General features: G+C 41.2%; 1 protein-coding gene across 1 annotated transcript in view; it reads left to right on the top strand.

The window, feature by feature from the left end:
- CHMP3 (charged multivesicular body protein 3) overlaps nt 1-15,386 on the top strand; it is a 33,860-nt gene extending 18,474 nt beyond the window's left edge. Inside the window, exons 4-6 of the mRNA XM_056115754.1 lie at nt 8,874-8,995; nt 12,126-12,240; nt 14,882-15,386. Coding sequence (XP_055971729.1) covers nt 8,874-8,995; nt 12,126-12,240; nt 14,882-15,027 — 383 coding nt within the window. The 3' untranslated portion in view covers nt 15,028-15,386. The remainder of the gene's footprint in view (nt 1-8,873; nt 8,996-12,125; nt 12,241-14,881) is intronic.
- The last annotated feature ends 3,349 nt before the right edge of the window (nt 15,387-18,735 follow it).

Here is an 18,735-nt window from a genome sequence, read left to right as displayed (position 1 = left end):
GTGTGCAAAGCAGCAGCTTCACCTCTGTAGAACTCTCTAGTCCCATTCCCACTATTTCTCTTTTAACATTGTTAATTTCTAAGTTTTAATCTTTAGATCTGAATTTATGATGTAAGAGTATGGGTATTTTCTCCACTTTTAACAGTTGAATGCAAATGTCTCTACAAAACTCTTGGTTGGTCTTTCTGTCCTCATTAACTTCCCAGGTATTTGGGCCATCTAGGATATATATCGATATTTTGGCCACAGTTGGCCGTGCTCAGGGGTTACTGTTTTGATTTTTTTTTTTGTCCATGTATTCCTTTCCTTTCCACTCTAGCTTATATTCTAAAAAAGGAAGAAAATATTTTAGTTTTTGCATTTTTAAAAATATGTGTCCTTTAGTTTCTTTTCTTTTGCTTCATTTTGAAAATAGCAATAGCACTTTTTCCCTAGAGTGGTTGTGAGGCTTCATTCCGTGTTTCTGTGGTTGTTAGTATGGTAGTTGTTAGAAATGTAGGTTCTGAATATTATTCTTTCCATCATCATTTTTATCTCTTGTTTACTGAGAAATTTCCTCAACTTTATTTTCCTTTTGTTCTGTTGAACTCTTTATTTTGGCCAGCTCAGTTTACAAGAATGGCTTCCAAAAACACCTGTATAGGGGCCGGAGTGATAGTACAGTGGGTAGGGCATTTGCCTGGCATGCAGCTGACTGTGTTCCATCCCCAGCATCTCATATGGTCCCCTGAGCACTGCCAGGAGTAATTCCTGAGTGTGAGCCAACATCGCATCACTGGGTGTGACCCAAAAAGCCAAAAAAAAAAAAAAAAATAAAATCCCAAAAGACCAAACCCTCCCAGACCCCATATAGGGATATCATGCTGTTGTTATTTTAGGAATGCAATATCATTTTTTAATCAAATCTTTTTTCCCTCTTGTCTTTTTTGAAATATTCTTGTGATTCTTGTGTTGTTCTGTTTCCCTTTTGTTTTTTTCTGAGGCCACCTTCATCAGCACTTAGGGGCTGCTCTCAGTGCTTGGGAGACATTCCTGGTAGTGGTTGAGGGACCATGTCATGCCATGGATTGAGCCTGGGCTTCCTGTGTGCAGCTCATGCTCCAGCCCACTGAGCTATGCTTCCAGTCCCCTTGCAGTGTTTCTCAGAACTCCTTCTACCATCCCCTTCACACACACCCCTTCCTACCTTCTTTATTGAGAGAGAAGGAGGGAAAGAGAGGCATGAGAGTAGAGTGGGGAAGGCTATATAAGTTTCATGAGACCATTCCCAATCTTCTCAGGCAAATAGACTAAGGTACAAATAATAGAATGTTAACTAATTTAACGAATGTATTTCTTTTAGCTTCTATTATGTGCCAGATATATTGCTGGGCACTCAGGATGAGATGGGAAATCTTATAGATGCTTTCATTCTTTTCTTGATACGGGGTAAAAAGCAAATTAACACACATTTAGGACTGGAGCAATAGTACGTTGTGTAGGGTATTGACTTTGTATTCAAGTCTCCTGAGCCCGCCTGAAATGATCTGTGAGCACAGAGCCAGGAGTAAACCCTGAACACTGATGGGTGTGGCCCCCAAAATCAACTCCTCCAAGCTCCAAAACCAAAACAAACAAACAAACAAACAAACAAAAAACGATAAGCCCGGCAAGCTACTGAGAGTATCTCTCCCTCACAGCAAAACCTGGCAAGCTACCTGTGATGTATTCGATATGCCAAACACAGTAATAAGTTGGGTTACTGTTTTGATTTTTTTTTTTGTCCATGTATTCCTTTCCTTGAGCAAATCGATGAACAGGAGTGACAGTGATATAAAAATCTAAAATGGTGTAATAAAATAAGAACATGGAAAAAAAAAAGGATTTTTCCAGTTTTCAACGTCTGATAAGCATGATAAAGAAAATGCAGTTAATGGCTTTCCTCAGATACCATTGATAACTAGAGAAGAGTGAGTTTTGTTTGTGGAGGGTGGGTTTGTTTTCTACCCAGGTACTAGTGTATATTCAGGCCCTGGGGCTGAAAATAACTGTGCACTCAAAACACAGATGTGTGAGAGGTCTGGGCACCTGAGAGCATGGGGAAAGATGAGTGGGGAGGTGAAAAAAATAGTTTTACAGCCAATGAGAGATCAAGGATTCCTCCTGACAATTACATTGAGGTGCTCTTGAGGTACAGACGAAATGCTGTGGTGTAGGATAACACTGTTTTGTCCTTCCTGCATAGCCTCAGGTAGTTTAGATTTATTGGGTTGCTCCCATTACAGTGCTCCCATTCCTCTGTGTTTATTTGTAACTTCTTTCTTTGTGCTCTATTGACTTGTAAATAATGTTTTTCTCTTCTCCCTAAGTTCTTTGCATAGTTTATTCAGAGCAATGTCCTTTTTTGTATGGACACAAGAAGACATGCTTTTGTAATGTGACTCTCAGTGATATTTCCCTCCTGGGTATCTGTTCTCTCACCTAAGCTTCAGACGCCCTTTCTTCCTCCCACCCCCAAAAGCAGGGTCCCAACGAGAGAGACTGGATGGAACCAGGGCAAGTGGTAAGCTTTGTGCCACTCTGGCATCGAGATGGGCCTGGCCAAAGCGCCATAAATGCTTAACTATAAGTTAAGATCTTGGTCATGGACAAATGCTGGCATGATCCAAAAAGTAATAAGAAGATTTGGACCCTGCTAGGGTTAGAAATGATTAATCTGGCCTGAGATCTGTAGTCTGAGTCTGAGTCTGTGGCAAGATGTTCCCAGGAGAGCTGCCCTACAAGTCTCAATGTTATCTCTTACTGTGTCCATACAAAAAATAGCTAGTATTGATATGTTGATAGTTATTGGACTGAAGAAAAGAGAAAGACACCTTAGGAGGTATTTTGCCCTTGGGCAGTCAGAAAGGGCTTTGGAATATTCTGGTTGGTGTTCCCTTTGAACTTGGTGGGCCCTCAGGAAGGGCTTTCTTAGATTTGGCTACCTGACTAGGTTTAGTGTCAGTCTGGAGAGATAAGGGGGTTGGAGAGAGAGGAGAGGGGAGACAGGAGTGAATGAAGAGAGGATTGGAATAAACTGCAAGGAAGAACAACCAGCTTGGCTCTCGTGCCTTTGCCAACAGCAGTCCTGATCCAGGCCACACACAGTGGCTCAAGAGCACCGAACGCGGGCAGTGAGACAGAGCCGTCCTGAGAGCCTGCGAACACACAATCTTCAGCGTGCATAGTTTTTGACACTGTGGGAGTTGGGATGAAAATTAGTTAGGGAGAACCAGGGAGGCACCTGAGTAGAAGGGTTAAGGTGCACAAAGGCACAGGTGAAATGTTTCTGGCTGTGCTCAGCAAACAGCATGTGATTCAGTTTGACAAGAGTACCCAGAGGTAATGAGTTAAGTGCTATTAATATATCATAATGATTAGCACATGACAGTTTTTGACAGCAGCTTCTTGCGGAATTAGACAGATGAAGAGTATGTTTTGATTGGGGCAGAAAGTTAGGAGAGAAGTTGAAAGGTGGAGCAGGAAGTAGAATTACCATGTGGTTCATTGGTTTCACTTCTGGTTACACATGCAAAAGACTTGAAGTCAGGAACATATAGATATTTGCATGTTTATAGCCTTATTTATAATAAGAAAAGGTAACAGCCGGTATCTGTTGAAGCTTGAATGGGTAAGTGAAGTGCAGTCTGCATACATGATAGAATATGAAATTGTGACACATTACAACATGAATAAAAGTCTTGATGCTAAATGGAATATGTCCATCACAGAAATGAAAATACTGTATGGTTCAACTTTTATGAGGTGGATAAAATAGATTTATAGAGTGGTCACTGTCAGGGATGGGGAATTGGAGTTAAAAGTTTAATAGGCAGAGAACTTAAGCTGGGGATGATGAAAAAGTTCTGGGGATGGATGGTTGGTGATGGTTGCACAATTGGTTGTACAGATTTTTCCATTAAAAAATAAAAAGGTGAAGCAATAGTATGGTTTTTGTGGTAAAGAGTAAATAAGAGCTCCAAGCCCTGGAGGTAGTGGGACAGCGTCTAGAAAGGCATTTAGCCTGCATCTAGGTGCAGGCAGTGAAAAGGGGGGACCTGGCTAGGCAGTGCTGCTCCTAGATAGCTGCTGAGGATTTTCCTTTTTCTCTTATTTTGTTTTCTTTCTGTACTTGGATTGGAACACTTGAAAGTAAGTTTTCAAAGTATGAAACTTTTTGGGGGGGTTGGGGATACACCTGGCCATGCTGAGGGCTTACTCCTGGCTCTACACTCAGGAATTCCTCCTGGTGGTACTCGGTACCATTTGGGTTGCCGGAGATCGAACCCAGGTGGGCTGTGTGCAAGGTGGTGCCTTACCCACTATACTATCATTGCAGCCCCAAAGTATGGATCTTTTGAATTTTCTTTTTCTTTTGGGTTTTTGGGTCATACCCAGCGATGTTCATGGGTTACTCCTGATTCTGCACTGAGGAATTACTCCTGGCATTGCTCAGGACACCATATGGGATGCTGGAGATTGAATTCAGGTTGGCCGCATGCAAGGCAAATGCTCTATTTGTTGTACTGTCGCTGTGGCCCCCAATGTATGGATCTTTGAGGTGAAAAAGTAATACTGTGAAATTTAAACTGACTCATTGAATTAAGCCATTTCTCTTAATTTTTGATATAATTAAAAATACATACAGGGTTACTACAGGAAAAAAACTTACCAAAATATTCAAGGTGTCTTTGCCTTGGATCTCATATCTGTCAGCTGCTACTATTAAAGTACAATTAGATGTGCTGTACTTTGCTTTTATTAGTCTCACAATGTATATTATTTATAAAAGGTAAAAGGTAAAGGCCCTCCCATTGATCATTGATTTGCTCGAGCGGGCCCAGTAACGTCTCCATTGGAGACTTTGTTACTGTGTTTGGCATATCGAATACGTCACGGGCAGCTTGCCAGGCCCTGCCGTGCAGGCGAGATACAGTATACATATATGTAATAAATATACGTATTTATTAATCATCCAGATCTATATTTCAAGGCCTAAGACACAACAAATAGAGCTAGACTTTTCCATTTATTTGGCATTTAATTCTGTGTGTATGTGTGCGGTGCTTGGGATTGAATCCAGGCTCCATGCATGCCTGTAATGAATTTTATCATTGAGTCACATCCTTGGCTCTTGGCATTAATTCATTTTGCGATTTGGGCCCAAGGATTGAACCCAGGGCTTCACACATTCAAGGCAAACACTCTAGAAGTGAGCTACACATCCTATCTTGGTATTTAAATCTTTTTAAATACTTTTGGTCTTTGGGAATTTTTGTTTTTCTGTTTTGGTGCCACACCCACTTGTGCTCAGGGCTTTTTCCTGACTATAGCTCAGGAATCACTCCTGGTGGTGCTTGGGAACCAAATGTGATGTTGGCAATTAAACTAGAATCGGACATATGTAAGGCAAAGGCCTTAACTCCTATACTATTCCTTCAGTCCCTGAAATAGAATTTTTAATTGTGATCGTATATTCAGGATTAAAATTCAGTTTTTAAAATATTTACTAAATAATCATAATCTCAATATATGTATTGTGTGTATGGATGTGTTACTTGTTCATTATGTTTATTACCTGGTTCTAAATGCTTCACAGATTCAAATTCTAAAAGAGCACCATTGTCTTTTTCAAATGATGTGGTCTTTTCTCTCAGAAACAAAGTACAGTATCAACATATGTGTATGTCTCCCTAACAGATTGTTTCCATTTGTGTCATATTTCTCTTCTAGTTACTCAAATGAATACTGTCTTATATGTTGTAAAAAAATGGATATTTAAGAATAACACAAAATGGTTATCCTATCCCTGTAGCAGTACACTCTTCTTAGCTTTGTTTCCCTAAGAAATTCCTTTAAGTTCTATTTTCATAGCATTTCTTTCTTCTGCCATGCTCCATTTTGTTTTTGTTATTGCTGTTACAGTGAGCAGGGACTTCCACACAGTTGTGGTTCTCTCACACATTACTGTACTCCTTTCATACACTTTAGTTGTGGAGCTTGCCAGGGTCACAGTGTTTGGTTGAGCTTGATTAAAGCTTTCTGGTAATTGCACACTAGTGGTTTTGGGGGGTCCCAAACAGCAGTGTTCCCCAGGATTATACAAGTCTCATTCAGTTCTGGGGAACAAATTTACCTTTTAGGCCAATTGGTTCTGAGGATCAAACTCACTTCCTCTTAATTACAAGTTTTGCTTTACCACTGAGTGAGTCTTAACCTTTGTGCTTTTAATGGATAGGAAGGTCATATGAAGAATATTCTTGTAACTTCTATTGTCAGTTAAATTTGTGTAAGTATAGTAAAGAATTATTTTTACTTCACACCAGCAAAAATGGTCTATGTGAAAAAGAAAGGAAATAATCAGTGCTGGGGGCATGTGGTAGAAATGAAATTCTTAATTCACTGTTGCATGGTGCAACCTCTTTGGAAAAGTCTCAAAACATTATTACTGGAACTTCCATATGATTCAGGAATTCCACTTCTGTGCATCTACCCCCAGAACACAAAAACATTCATCTGAAAAGTTATTTGTGTACCTATGTTCTTTGCAGCACTATTTACAGTAGCCAAGATGTGAAAACAATGCAAGTGCTCAAAAGTATGAAGGAGATAAGTCTATTGCGTAAACTTTAGTGCCAGTGTTTGAGAGATGCAGTATTTTTGTTTTGTTTGGCACCCTCTTCAACATTTGGTAGGTCACTTTTTTAAACATTCTAAGGGGAGTGGGGAGGTATGTAGAACTATCAGATAGACCTATCTGGTGAGTTTTAATTTGAATTTCTCTAATGGCTAATAATTAAGAACTTATTTTTCACTTACTTATTTGCTGTCTGTATCTCCTTTGGTAACATGTTTCTCTCTCTGAGTATGTGTGTGTATGTATGTATGTATGTGTGTGAGAGACATTCTTTGTAATGAAATGCTTAGTAATTAATCTGATTTAAGGCCTTATGCTTATCATGCAAGCACTGTGAGCCACTGAGTTATTCCTTCAGTCCCCCAGCAAGAAGAAATTTTGACTGAAAAAATAGACATGTCATCCTATGCAGAAGCACTTGAAATCGTCATAAAACTTTTCGTTGTTTGCTGTTATAATTTGCTCTAGTTTTGCCTACTTTCTTCTTTCCATTACCTCTTTATAACAATAGTAACTTTAATCTTTTAAAATTCATAATTTTATTTTGTATTGGCATATATAATTTATTGCTTATTTCAGGCATATAGATTCTGGCACATCTCTGTAGTTCTACTAAAAAGAAATATTTTATTTTCCCATCCCAATGCTAATAACAGAGTGAATTTCTGTCAGTAACAAATTTCTGATTCATTTACAAAGATTACAAAACACTACATATATGTCAGTCGGGCATTTCCTTGTCTACCCTTGTTTCCTTATCTCTTGTTTTCCCTTGATAAAGCTTCCTAGAGGCTGGACTGAGGTAGAGGTAATTGGTAACTGGTAATTGGTAACTAGTGACTCTTGCTTTAGCTATGCACTGTGTGCATTGCTGGAGAAGACTGTGCCTTTTCTGGTGAACAGCTTGGGGTATGTGTGTGTGTGTGTGTGTATGTATGCATGCAAGTTTATATAATATACATATGTATATATACATATTTCATGAGACAAAGTTCTGAGAAGACTGTTCATATATATGTATTTACATATATATATACATATATAGAGAGAGAGAGAGGGAGAGGGAGAGGGAGAGGGAGAGAGAGAGGGAGAGGAGAGGAGAGGAGAGGAGAGGAGAGGAGAGGAGAGGAGAGGAGAGAGGAGAGAGAGATGAAATTCCAGAGCAGATTTGGAGGGTACCATTTTTTTTTGACATGCTAAAGAAGTTTTGGGGAGGATGGTGATTATTTGTACAACTTACAAAAGATATAGAGGGGTTGGAGTGATAGCATAGGCTGTAGGGCGTTTGCCTTGCACACAGCTGACCTGAGTTCAGTCCCCAACATTCCATAGGGTCCTCCATGCACCACCAGGAGTAATTCCTAAGTGCAGAGCCAGGAGTTGCCCCTGAGCATCGCTGGGTATGACCCAAAAAGCAAAAATAAGTAAAGCTTAAAAAAAAAAAAAGAATATAGAATGTGTACATAAACTCACGAGTTCGATTCCTCCGCCCCTCTCGGAGAGCCCAGCAAGCTACCGAGAGTATCTCGCCCGCACGGCAGAGCCTGGCAAGCTCCCTGTGATGTATTCGATATGCCAAACACAGTAACAACAAAGTCTCCAATGGAGACGTTACTGGGCCCGCTCGAGCAAATCGATGATCAACAGGAGGGCATTTTTACATAAACTCAGACGACAGAAAAATTTCTCTGGTGAGGAACTCTAACCACCTTATGCTGCCACACTGGTTAACTCATTGGATTTCTCAGTATCCTGATTACCAGCAAGCAGTTTCTCACAGAGCAGCCCAGTTTTTAAGTGTGTTCTAGGATTGCAGCCCAGGTCCCCATAGCCTTGTGTTTCCTTGTATGGGCCCGGCAAGGCCACCAGTGGCTCCTCCCTGGTGAGTTGTTTCTGGCTGTTACAGATGTCCTTAGCTAGTCCTTCCCCAAGGGTTGGTCGAAGACTGGCCTTTGACACTTAACAGAGTTGGTCAGCTGAGGGTTTGTCTTAGAGCTGGCCAATAGCCACGATTTAGACAAGTTGTTCTCTTGGTTAGCCAGCACAGAAATGTGTTTGTTCCTTTTTTTTTTAACCTAAAATTAGTTTCCTAATATATTTCAGTGATTCACAAATCCTACAGCTACTGCCTTTTTTTTGGGGGGGGGAGTTGATGGTAATTTGATTTTCTTTCCTTTTTCCTCCTCTGCCTTGAATAACTGCCTCCTTTCTCTGTCAGCTGTTTTGCGAGTGGCTGGCTCCCTGCAAAAGAGCACAGACGTGATGAAGGCCATGCAGAGTCTTGTGAAGATCCCAGAAATCCAGGCTACCATGCGGGAGCTGTCCAAAGAGATGATGAAGGTAGTCGGAAGGTAGCCTGTGAGAGGCAGGGCCTGGCTTGGGCTGGGGGTCGGGGGGGAAGGGACAGACCACTCTTGGCTGGTGGAAATGATTTTAAGAACAGAGCACTACTTTTATATTGAAACCAGAACTGAGCATGGCAGAGGCTAACTGCAATTTCCAGTCTGCTCCTTAAAATTCAAGTGTGCTCAGCAATAGGGGCTCAGTGGGGATCCAGGAACAACTGGTTACGGGTGAGGGAGCTAGGGTTGGTGAACCCTAACACAGAAAAATAGCCTTGTTTCTTTCTCTGCTCTGGAGACATCATGAAACTGGTAAGGGAGGCCTTTGATCGGCGAGCCTTTTTTGTGTAAAAAGTTAGAAAATATGTCTTATGCTTGTAGCTCATGATTCTTGTAACTGCTTTGTAGTGTAAAAGCAGCAATAGATCATACGTAAATGTATGAGCTTGACTGTTGTTTATAGGGTTGGGGAGGTGGCTCAAAGGACTTGAACACATGCCTTGCATACTTAGGGCACAAAGTTCAGTCATCCAAATCATGTTGCTACTCCCCAGGGAGGACTTCCAGATATGGCTTTGTCTGGTGCCTAAGTACTGATCGTCCAGGACTCTGCAGTGCTGAGTCTAGTCACCAGGGCCTTTGTGTGTGGCACAGAGGTGTCACTATTTTGGGGAGTCACCATCTTGCAGTGACCCGAGTATTCCCTTGGTGCATTAAAGGCGGAATCTCTGTCCTCCCAGCCAGTCAGTGGTGATGGACGAAGGAACGGGAATCACCAGGCTGATTGATAATCAGTGGCTGTTTATTCAAGTCTCACAGCATTAGTTATCTAGAAATCGTTAGCTGTATAGAAATTGTGAAGGGTTGGAGGTAGCATTTACACATAAGTGTGGTTGAGCATTATAACAGTGAACAGATGTAAAGCCCTTCCTGTAGGGGAAGTGCTTTTAGGGAATTTACTCAAGGAGAAAAGCTCATTCTAGAACTCAGCATTCTAGATTACTAGGAGATCTGCTCAAGGGCAGGATTCTATCTAAAGGCATATTGCTCTTTCCTTTCCTTAACTAGTTATCATATTAAACAATTATACTAAATTTCCTTCTTTTATTTCTAGTCATTTTGTATGAACATAGAGATACATTAAACTTAAAGGGTGGCTCTTCCTGGGGAAATTTTGCGATATATATCCCATACTACAGTCTTCAGGCCAGGTTAGTCTTTCCCACAGCAGGGTCTTATTCAGTTCTTTTTGAGTCGTTACAGTTTGTTCTGTGACTATGCTCTTAGTATACTTCTTATTTCGCGCCAAGGTAGCTTACGGCTTACTCTCTCCATCCAAGTCCCTGACTGAGACCTCTCTTTTGGAGTGTTCGGAACTAAGAGCAACTGAGGCTTAAGTCAGGTAAATATGACTGATGCCCAGGAGTAAATATTATTTGGAGTCAATTAACTCCCATGTTACAAAAGCATAGCATTAACTGTCTTCCTGTGTCTGTACAAAAAGGACATTGCTCTAAACTATAACAAGGACATAAAAGAAAAAGTAATATTTCACTTACAGTTACAAAATCCAGAGCCCTCAGAAGATTTGACCTACAGGTTACAGGATTTGATTTGGGGATATTTGTGATTAACAGGGGAAGAAGAGCAACAAAAGAGAGGTTAAAGATAAACACAGAGGATTAGGAAAGCCTAATGTAATTGGTGTGCCTCGCGAGCACTGTGATGGGTGTAACTCAATAAACCTAAGCTGGAGGGCATGGGGGAGGGGGAAGGACAAACCAGTGTAATCCAACACAGAGGGGGCATTTAAACTGAGTGAGTGAATGAATGAAGAATGACTTTCTTCAGTTTGTGAAGGACTGTTATAGTAAGGATTTGACTGAACTCCTAACTAGTGAGTATGCATTGAACGTTTTTCATGCATGTAACTAGCACATCCATTCACCCAGGCCAGAGTTCCACCCTATGACCTTGGATGGAATTTGTTCCTTTTGGTTGGAGAAAGGGCCTGATAATGGGCAGAATATCGTGCAAGTTAGAATCCCGTCATTGTTACATGCTTGATTTGGGAGTAGGGAAGTAGGCAGGAGAGGGTTTGCTTTAGATCCAGTCCCACTGGCATGGTCAGAGACAGTGTGTCCTTACTAAGTGCAGGGGAGTCAGAGCTGGAGCTGGGTTACCTGTTGACCCTTTGAATTACTGATACATTATGGTATAAAGCAAGGGACTCAGTCTGGCAGGTTGCAAAGCAGTCAGAATTTTTCTGGCAACTTTAAGCCATTTCTACAGCCACTCATTTCCTACTTGTTACGCTCAGGGATGTCTGCACCTCCCCCTAACTCCCACCCTGCTCTTTCAGCACTGAAAGATGGAAAACAAAGAACTATCAGGAAGACCTCTCTGGAAGCTGAGCTTTCTGCTAAGGACAGCTGTAGGACCAGCTTATTGTACCAGCAATTTCCTTGGGTCCCACAGTGGTGCAGTACTGCCTTGAGGACAGAGGAAGCTGACTGGCTGGCTGGCAGCAAGCTGCCAGACTCAGGACTTGTAGCAGCATCTGGGAATTACTTTGTTGAGTTCAGAAGCGTCTTATCAATTCTCTTGGGAGTAAATGATCAGTAAATGACTACGGTGAATTAACTGATCCCTGTCCGATCCAGGATTGACTGTACACAAGCCACAACCCAGACATGTGAAGTACTCTTCAGTCTTTTGGGGTTTCCATGGATTTCCACTCTGCTCTTGATCATAGTGTCAGTTTTGACTTCAGTGTTTGTTTCAGCTCTTGTATTCAGACTCTGTTTTGCAGTGTTGGAGCAGATACTTTCCAAGACAATTCAGGACACATATGCTCATCTATCAGCAAATTGTACCCAAGTCTGGCCATTCTGGTTTGTTTTACTTTGTGAAGCTCTGCTCTTAATGTGTTGAGGCCCCTGTCTTCAGTCTTGGTACTAATGTAAAGAGCAGTTTCCCTTCGACCTTTTGCCTTTCTGCTTAGAAGACAACATTCAGTGTGTTTCTGTGACCTGGGCTGTACATGGCTCATTAGTGCTCAGTTGGTACTGGACCTATAGAAAAGTGTCTGTTGGGCACAACAGTGACATGATTTATTCTGTATTTAGGCTGGGATCATAGAAGAGATGTTAGAGGACACTTTTGAAAGTATGGACGATCAGGAAGAAATGGAAGAAGCAGCAGAAATGGAAATCGACAAAATTCTGTTTGAAATTACAGCAGGTATCACCTAGAGATTCATCTTCTCTGTTTCTGTTTTTGTGATATTTTTCCTGCACTCAACTAAATTATCTAGCTTTTTCTTTGGGCTTTAACTTTTTATTATTTTAGATGTATCTAAGTTATCTCTTAAATAAGTATGGACACTGGAGAGGTAGCTCAACAGACTGAGCACATGCAAAACATGCTTTACATTTGGGAGTCCCAGGTTCTGTCCCCAGTACTGCATGGGTCCCCAGGCACCACCAGGACTAACCCCAAGCACTAAAAAAGTGCTGGGTGTGACCCCCCCTGCCCTGCCCTCACCACAGAAAATGTGTGGGCCAGGGATGTGGCTCATTGGTAGGGCACATGCTTTGCATGTGCAAGGCCCTGGGTTTACTTCCCAGTACTGCATACCACACTCCAGCACCTTAGGGAGTAGCCCCTGTAATTTTTAAGTGAGTAAATCCATAACCATCTTGATTAAAACACAAAGCTAAAAGGTGTTTTTAAAGTTCCTAAAAAAATGGGAAATGGAAGTATGCTCTTCACACACTGCTATTGGGAGCTTGCACTATCATAAGACTTTCTTGAAAGGAATTTGGTAATAGCTGTCAAAGACCTTCAGGGATGTGGCTTAGAAGTAGGGTACCTGCTTGCATGCAAAGGCCTATAGTTCAGTTCCCACGTACCCTGTTTTGTGGTGTGTGATAATCTCTGGTACCACAACTATATCTGCAACCTCCAGTAAGAGAGCAGGGTGTTAAGAGTCTCCCAGTATTAATGCGCTGCCATTGCTCTATTAGACCAGAATCCACTGGGAAAAGCATAGGCCAGACTTTCCACGAAGAGGACCTCAGAATTGTTTTTAATGATTTGGTTCTATTGTCAAAGAAAATAAACAAATGGGGCTATGTCAAAGTTAAAGTTTTGTGTGGCAAAATAAAGATGGGCTAAAATTAAGATACTCTATTAATGGGAGAAAATATTTGCACACGATACATCAGATAAAGGGCATATATTTTAGATATGTAGTGCACTTGCAAAATTCAGCCACAAACAGTAACCCTATCGGAAAATGGGGAAAGAAAATGAACAGATATTTTCCCCGAAAGGACTTAAAAAGAGCCAGTAGGCATATGAAATGATATTGTCTTTTCTCAGGGAAATGCAAATTAAAATGACAGTGACATACCATTATAGCAGAAAGACTAGAAACACTGTTGGATATTTGAGGGAAAGGATCCCTTTTCACTTTGGTGAGAATGTCATCTGCTTCAGTCTTTGTGGAAAATAGTGTGGCGATTTCTGGGGAAAAAATTGGGGTCACTTTTTCACTTGCATATGACCCAGTGATTCCACTTCTTGACTTGTACCCCCAGAAACACAAAAGCATTAATTCAAAAAGATAGATACATACTTAGGTTCATTGTAGCACTTGGTATACAAGAGCTGGGATATGGAAATAAGCGAAATATCCAACAACAAATGAATGGATAAAGAGTTTGTGGTATATATACACAATGAAATATGGTGTAGCTTCATGATGAAAATTTTCATTGCAACTCGGCTAGAACCAGAGAACACCAAGTAAAACAAAGTGAGCCAGAGGGAGACAAATAACAAACCATCTCTCTCTTTTCTGGTCTATAGAGAAACAAAACAAAACAAAAGACAGTACCGAATGATGACAAATCCTTGGTCTTTGATTACAAAATAGATTTCCAGGCAGTGGAGGGAGAAGGAACAGTCAGATTAGACGTGACAGAGAGCAGTGGTGGAGGATCTTGGGCTCTTTGGGAGTGGTGAAGATGTAATAATTTTCTATGCAAGACCCATAAATGTTAACACTTGTAACTGTGAGATTTAATCTACAATGAAAATTTAAAAGTCAGGGCTGGAAAGACAGTTCAAGAGTTACGTACTTGCTTTCCACATGCTTTGACCCCTATGTGGTACCCCAAGCACTGCCAGGAGTGACCTCTGAGCAGAGCCAGGAAGTTCTGACACTGCTGGGTGTAATCTAAAATATTCCTCATCAGCACTTTAAAAATAACCAGAAATAAACATTCCAAAAATTTCTTTGTAAAGATTAAGAATTTATTTCTACTCATAAGATTAGCTTCATGGATCTTGAAAATTAAGCATTAATACTTAGGAATTTAAGTAGAGATTTAAAATCCGGTGGTGCCCAGGGCTTACCCCTGGGTCAGTGCCATAGGATCACTCCTGGCAGTGCTGGGGGTTGAACCTGGGTCAGCGCTTGAAAAGTGGGACCCTACCATTCTGTCTGTCTGGCCCCTTCCATCTAAAACTCTGACTCATATCCCTGGCCCTCTTCAAGACCAAGTATGACTCAAATGGTAGAGTTATGTGTGAGGTCTGGCGTGCATGGCAGGGCTCAGCACCTCTGGGCACCCTCAGCACCAGCAAATGTGACTCCTATTGAAAAAGACAATGAAACCTTAGTTATATCACACCTTTTTTTGGGGAGGGGAATCACTACAAGGTATTTACATATTTGTCACAGTGAAAATGCATCAAAACAGCTTTTTATTTGCCACGTTTCTGTTTCTTGAAGACTAAACCAGGACCAAAGGCAGGGACCATGAGGGAACACTTTCTTAAAAGATCAATTTGTGAATCTGTGATTTCTTCTCAGGGGCCCTGGGGAAAGCACCTAGTAAAGTCACCGATGCCCTTCCAGAACCTGAACCTCTAGGGGCTATGGCTGCCTCAGAAGATGAGGAGGAGGAGGAAGAGGCCCTGGAAGCCATGCAGTCCCGGCTGGCCACACTACGTAGCTAGGGCTGAGGTGGGTCCCAGGCCCGTCTCACGGCCCCTCCCCAGCCTGTGCCCTCCTGCAAGCCGCTCTCTTCTGTGTCTCTTGCACTACATCTGATTGAAGCAGTGCCTTCTGGAGAAGGTTCTCTGCTCATGTGTCTTCACTCTCTGGAGAGGTTTCGAGATGTGGAGTAATAAATAAATGCAGCATTTCTAAGAGTTGAAACATTATCTCTTGGGGGCAAGTGGGAGATGGCGGCCAAAGCATCTGTCTTACACTTTTGCACATAGTTGGTTGCCTGAATGTTGAGGACAGTACATTTTTTTTCTGTCTGTAAAACACTATATAAAGGATTTTAATAAATTTCTGCTTTAACACTTGGTTTCATTGTAGATTGTCATGTACAGTGAACATTCAAGGTGTAGCTGTTCCTAGATACTTTATATTTGGCCTTGGAAAAAAAAGAGGTGCTTATAGCCAGGCATATGGGACATGGATAAATATTAAGATGTATAATTACCAAATCCTTGGTAAGAGTATGTCTGCTTAATAAGAGGCTGTCACGCCGCTTCCAAATAGCACTTTACCTTTTTGCATTTTCACCACCAGTACACGAGAGTTCTTATTCGCATCCTCACCAGCGGTGGTCTTATCAGTATTCAGGTTTTTGACCATTCTAATAAGTACATAGAGACTGTTTCAAATTTGGGGGGGGGGGGGGGGCGAGGGAGGGGGTTGGTTAGGGAAGGGCCTCCCTAGCAGTGTTGGGTGCCGAGAGCAATTTCCTGTGAGGTAGGTGCTAAGGATTAGCAGTGCTTGGGGCCACCATGGCTTTACCCAGTGGTGCTTGGATGTGCCTTGTGGTGACAGGGATTGTACTTGAGGTCTCATGCATGCTAGGCATGTGCTTCAGCTATCTCCCCAGCCCTTCTAATTGTTTTAATCTGTAATGTCTACTATGCATAGGATATCTTTTTGTATGTTTGGCCATTTAAATTTTTTCCTTGATCAGTCTATCAGTCTTTGGTTCAGTTTTTATTTGGCTTTTGGCTCATACCCGGCAGTGCTCAGGGGTTACTCCGTGGCTCTGCACTTAAGAATTACTGCTGGTGGTACTTGGGGGAACCTTATGGGTTGCTAGGGATTGAGCCTGGGTTGGCCACATGAACGGCAAGCAAGCACCCTACTCACTGAACAACTTCTCTCCAGCCCCAAGTTACTTATTCTAAACGGTTAGGGGTCTATGTTGCCTAAAGTCCTATATCAGATGTCTTGTGCAAGTATTCTCCCAGTCTGTGGCTTGCCTTCTAATTTTTTTTTTTTGCAGAGTAGTAGTTTTCAATTTGAATGATGTCTATGCTTACCAATAATTTCTTCCATGATCCTGCTTTTGGTGTTGACTCTAAAAAATGTTACACCATAACCCTAGGTCACCTACATTTTGCTATGTTCTCTTTGGGGAGTTTTAAGTTTTATGCATTTTCCAGTTAATTCCTATAAAAGGAAGGTCTGCATCTGGAATTTTTAAAAAAATATGAATGTCTAGTCCCTCCAGAGCCATTTGCTGTAAGTAAACTTTGTTCAGTTGTATTGCCCTGCTTTTTTGTCAAGGATCAGTTGATTGTACTGATTTATTTTTGGGCTCTATTCTGTTCCATTAATACAGTGTTTATTCTTTCACCAATTCCAGTCTTGAATTATTGTAGCTTTACAGTAATCTGGAAATTGTTGGGGTGAGTCCTCTAACTTTGTTGTCCTTTTTTTGTTTTGCGGCCACACCTGGCGATGCTCAGGGGTTACTCCTTACTATGCTCTCAGGAATCACTCCTGGCAATGCTTGTGGGGTTATATGGGATGCTGGGAATTGAACCCAGCGTGGCTGCTTACAAGGCAAGCACTTTACCTGCTGTAATCCCAAATTTATTGTTGTTGAATACTGTATTAGCTATTGTTTTGAGTGTTGACTCTATTAACTTTTTAATTCATTTGTTTACATTTTTTACTGTGGTTGTTTCTATCTTTCAACCAAGATGGGAAGAACAAGATAGTTTTATATTGCCTTTATCTAGCAAGTTTATTGTGAAAGGACAATGAATTTAAAGGTTGCTTATAATCCCATGCATTTTGTTATGTAGGTAATCAAACTTTAATTAGGAAGATGGACCGTAATTTTTGCTTAAAATAAAGAAAAACAGGTTTCAAAGTCTTTCATGTCCCAGGTTTGTTTATCAAGGCAGATTTCTTCGATGATGTTAAAAATATTGATTCTCTGAGCAATTTCTGAAATGTGAGCAATTTCTGAAATCCTGTCTGAGCCACAGGAGGAAATATTAAAATGAGAGCACTGATTTATCCAGAATCTGTAAACTTTAACACATTGATGCTGTGCTTAAGTTTGTATTAAACCACATTCAAGTATGAGCCACCGGTGGTATGCACTGTGTTAACATGTTGTTACGGCAGTTGAAGGTTTTTGTTGACTCTCGCTGCTGGTGGCTTTTGTTTTTATAGCGTTGAAATGGTTTGTGAGTTAATAGCCCTTGGAACTAGTGCCATCCAAGAGAATTCAAGTATTCCTATTCTTTTGGCTTAGGGAGATTTGTTTTGGTGGTGCTGGGAAGTGAATCAAAGGTCTCATACACACAGGCAGTGTGCAGCTGCTGAGTCACACTGTGACCCCAGGCTTAGAGAGACTTCTAAGCAGCACTGCCGATTCTCCTTGAAGATCTGTCAAAAGGAGTATGTATGTCTGGTAGACTTAAGAGGTAGGGAAGACACTTTCACTAACACAGGCAGATATTTCTATTTATTTTCAGAAACTTTAGTTTAGAAATTCATCTGTTAATGGTATTAGCTTGAAGAAGACTAACATTAAGCACAATTTTAAGAGCATATTAGGGGCCAGAGTGATAATGTAGTGCGTAGGGCATTTGCCTTGCACATGGTCAATCTGGATTCGATCCTTGACATCCCATATGGTCCCCTGAGCACCACCAGGAGTAAGTCCTGAGTGCAGAGCCCAAAGTAAGCTCTTAGCACTGCTGGGTGTGACCCAAAAAACAAACAAACAAAAAAGCATATTAGCAAAAACTTAGGCTTTATACTCTGTACTGTAGAACCATAGAAATCAGTAAGTTGTGAAAAAGTGGTTTCTCTAAAATGTTTATTTCATTTAGATGTTTTAGATACATTTCTAAAATTTCTATTAGTTTCCTTTTTGGGGGGTGGGATTTGAGCTGTATGCAAAGTGCTCAGTGATCACTCCTGGTGGGACTCTAGGGGACCTTACAGAAACCAAGTCGACTGTGCGAGGCAGTGCCTACTCTACTATCTCTCCAACCCTCTTATTATTTTCAGAATAATTTAATCATTCTCTAATTTTTTGTTAATTCCTACTTTGAAATTTACTGTGTAATGTGACAAGTTCCACCTGGATGGTGAAAAACTTATTTCCAGATTGACATTGTAATAATGATTCATAAATCACTATGCCCTTTTTAAAAGTTTTTTTGGGGGGAGGAGAGGGTAGAGGTAACACCCAGTTGTGATCTGGGAATCCAAAGTTGAACCTGGGGCTCACGCATGCAGAGTATGCACTTTCACCCCTTCTTTTGAGCTCGCTCCCCAGCCTGAGAGTTGTTTCCGGAGTCCTTATGCCTGCAACATTTATAACATTTAATAAAGGATGTGCTGAAAATCCTTCAGGAAAATGCCAATAAACCGAGTCCAAA

This window comes from Sorex fumeus, unplaced genomic scaffold (genome assembly GCF_029834395.1).
Source record: "Sorex fumeus unplaced genomic scaffold, SorFum_2.1 ptg000003l, whole genome shotgun sequence".
Classification (NCBI taxonomy): domain Eukaryota; kingdom Metazoa; phylum Chordata; class Mammalia; order Eulipotyphla; family Soricidae; genus Sorex; species Sorex fumeus.
The sequence above is the reverse complement of the archived record's forward strand: the minus strand, read 5'-3'. Positions and strand labels throughout refer to the sequence as shown.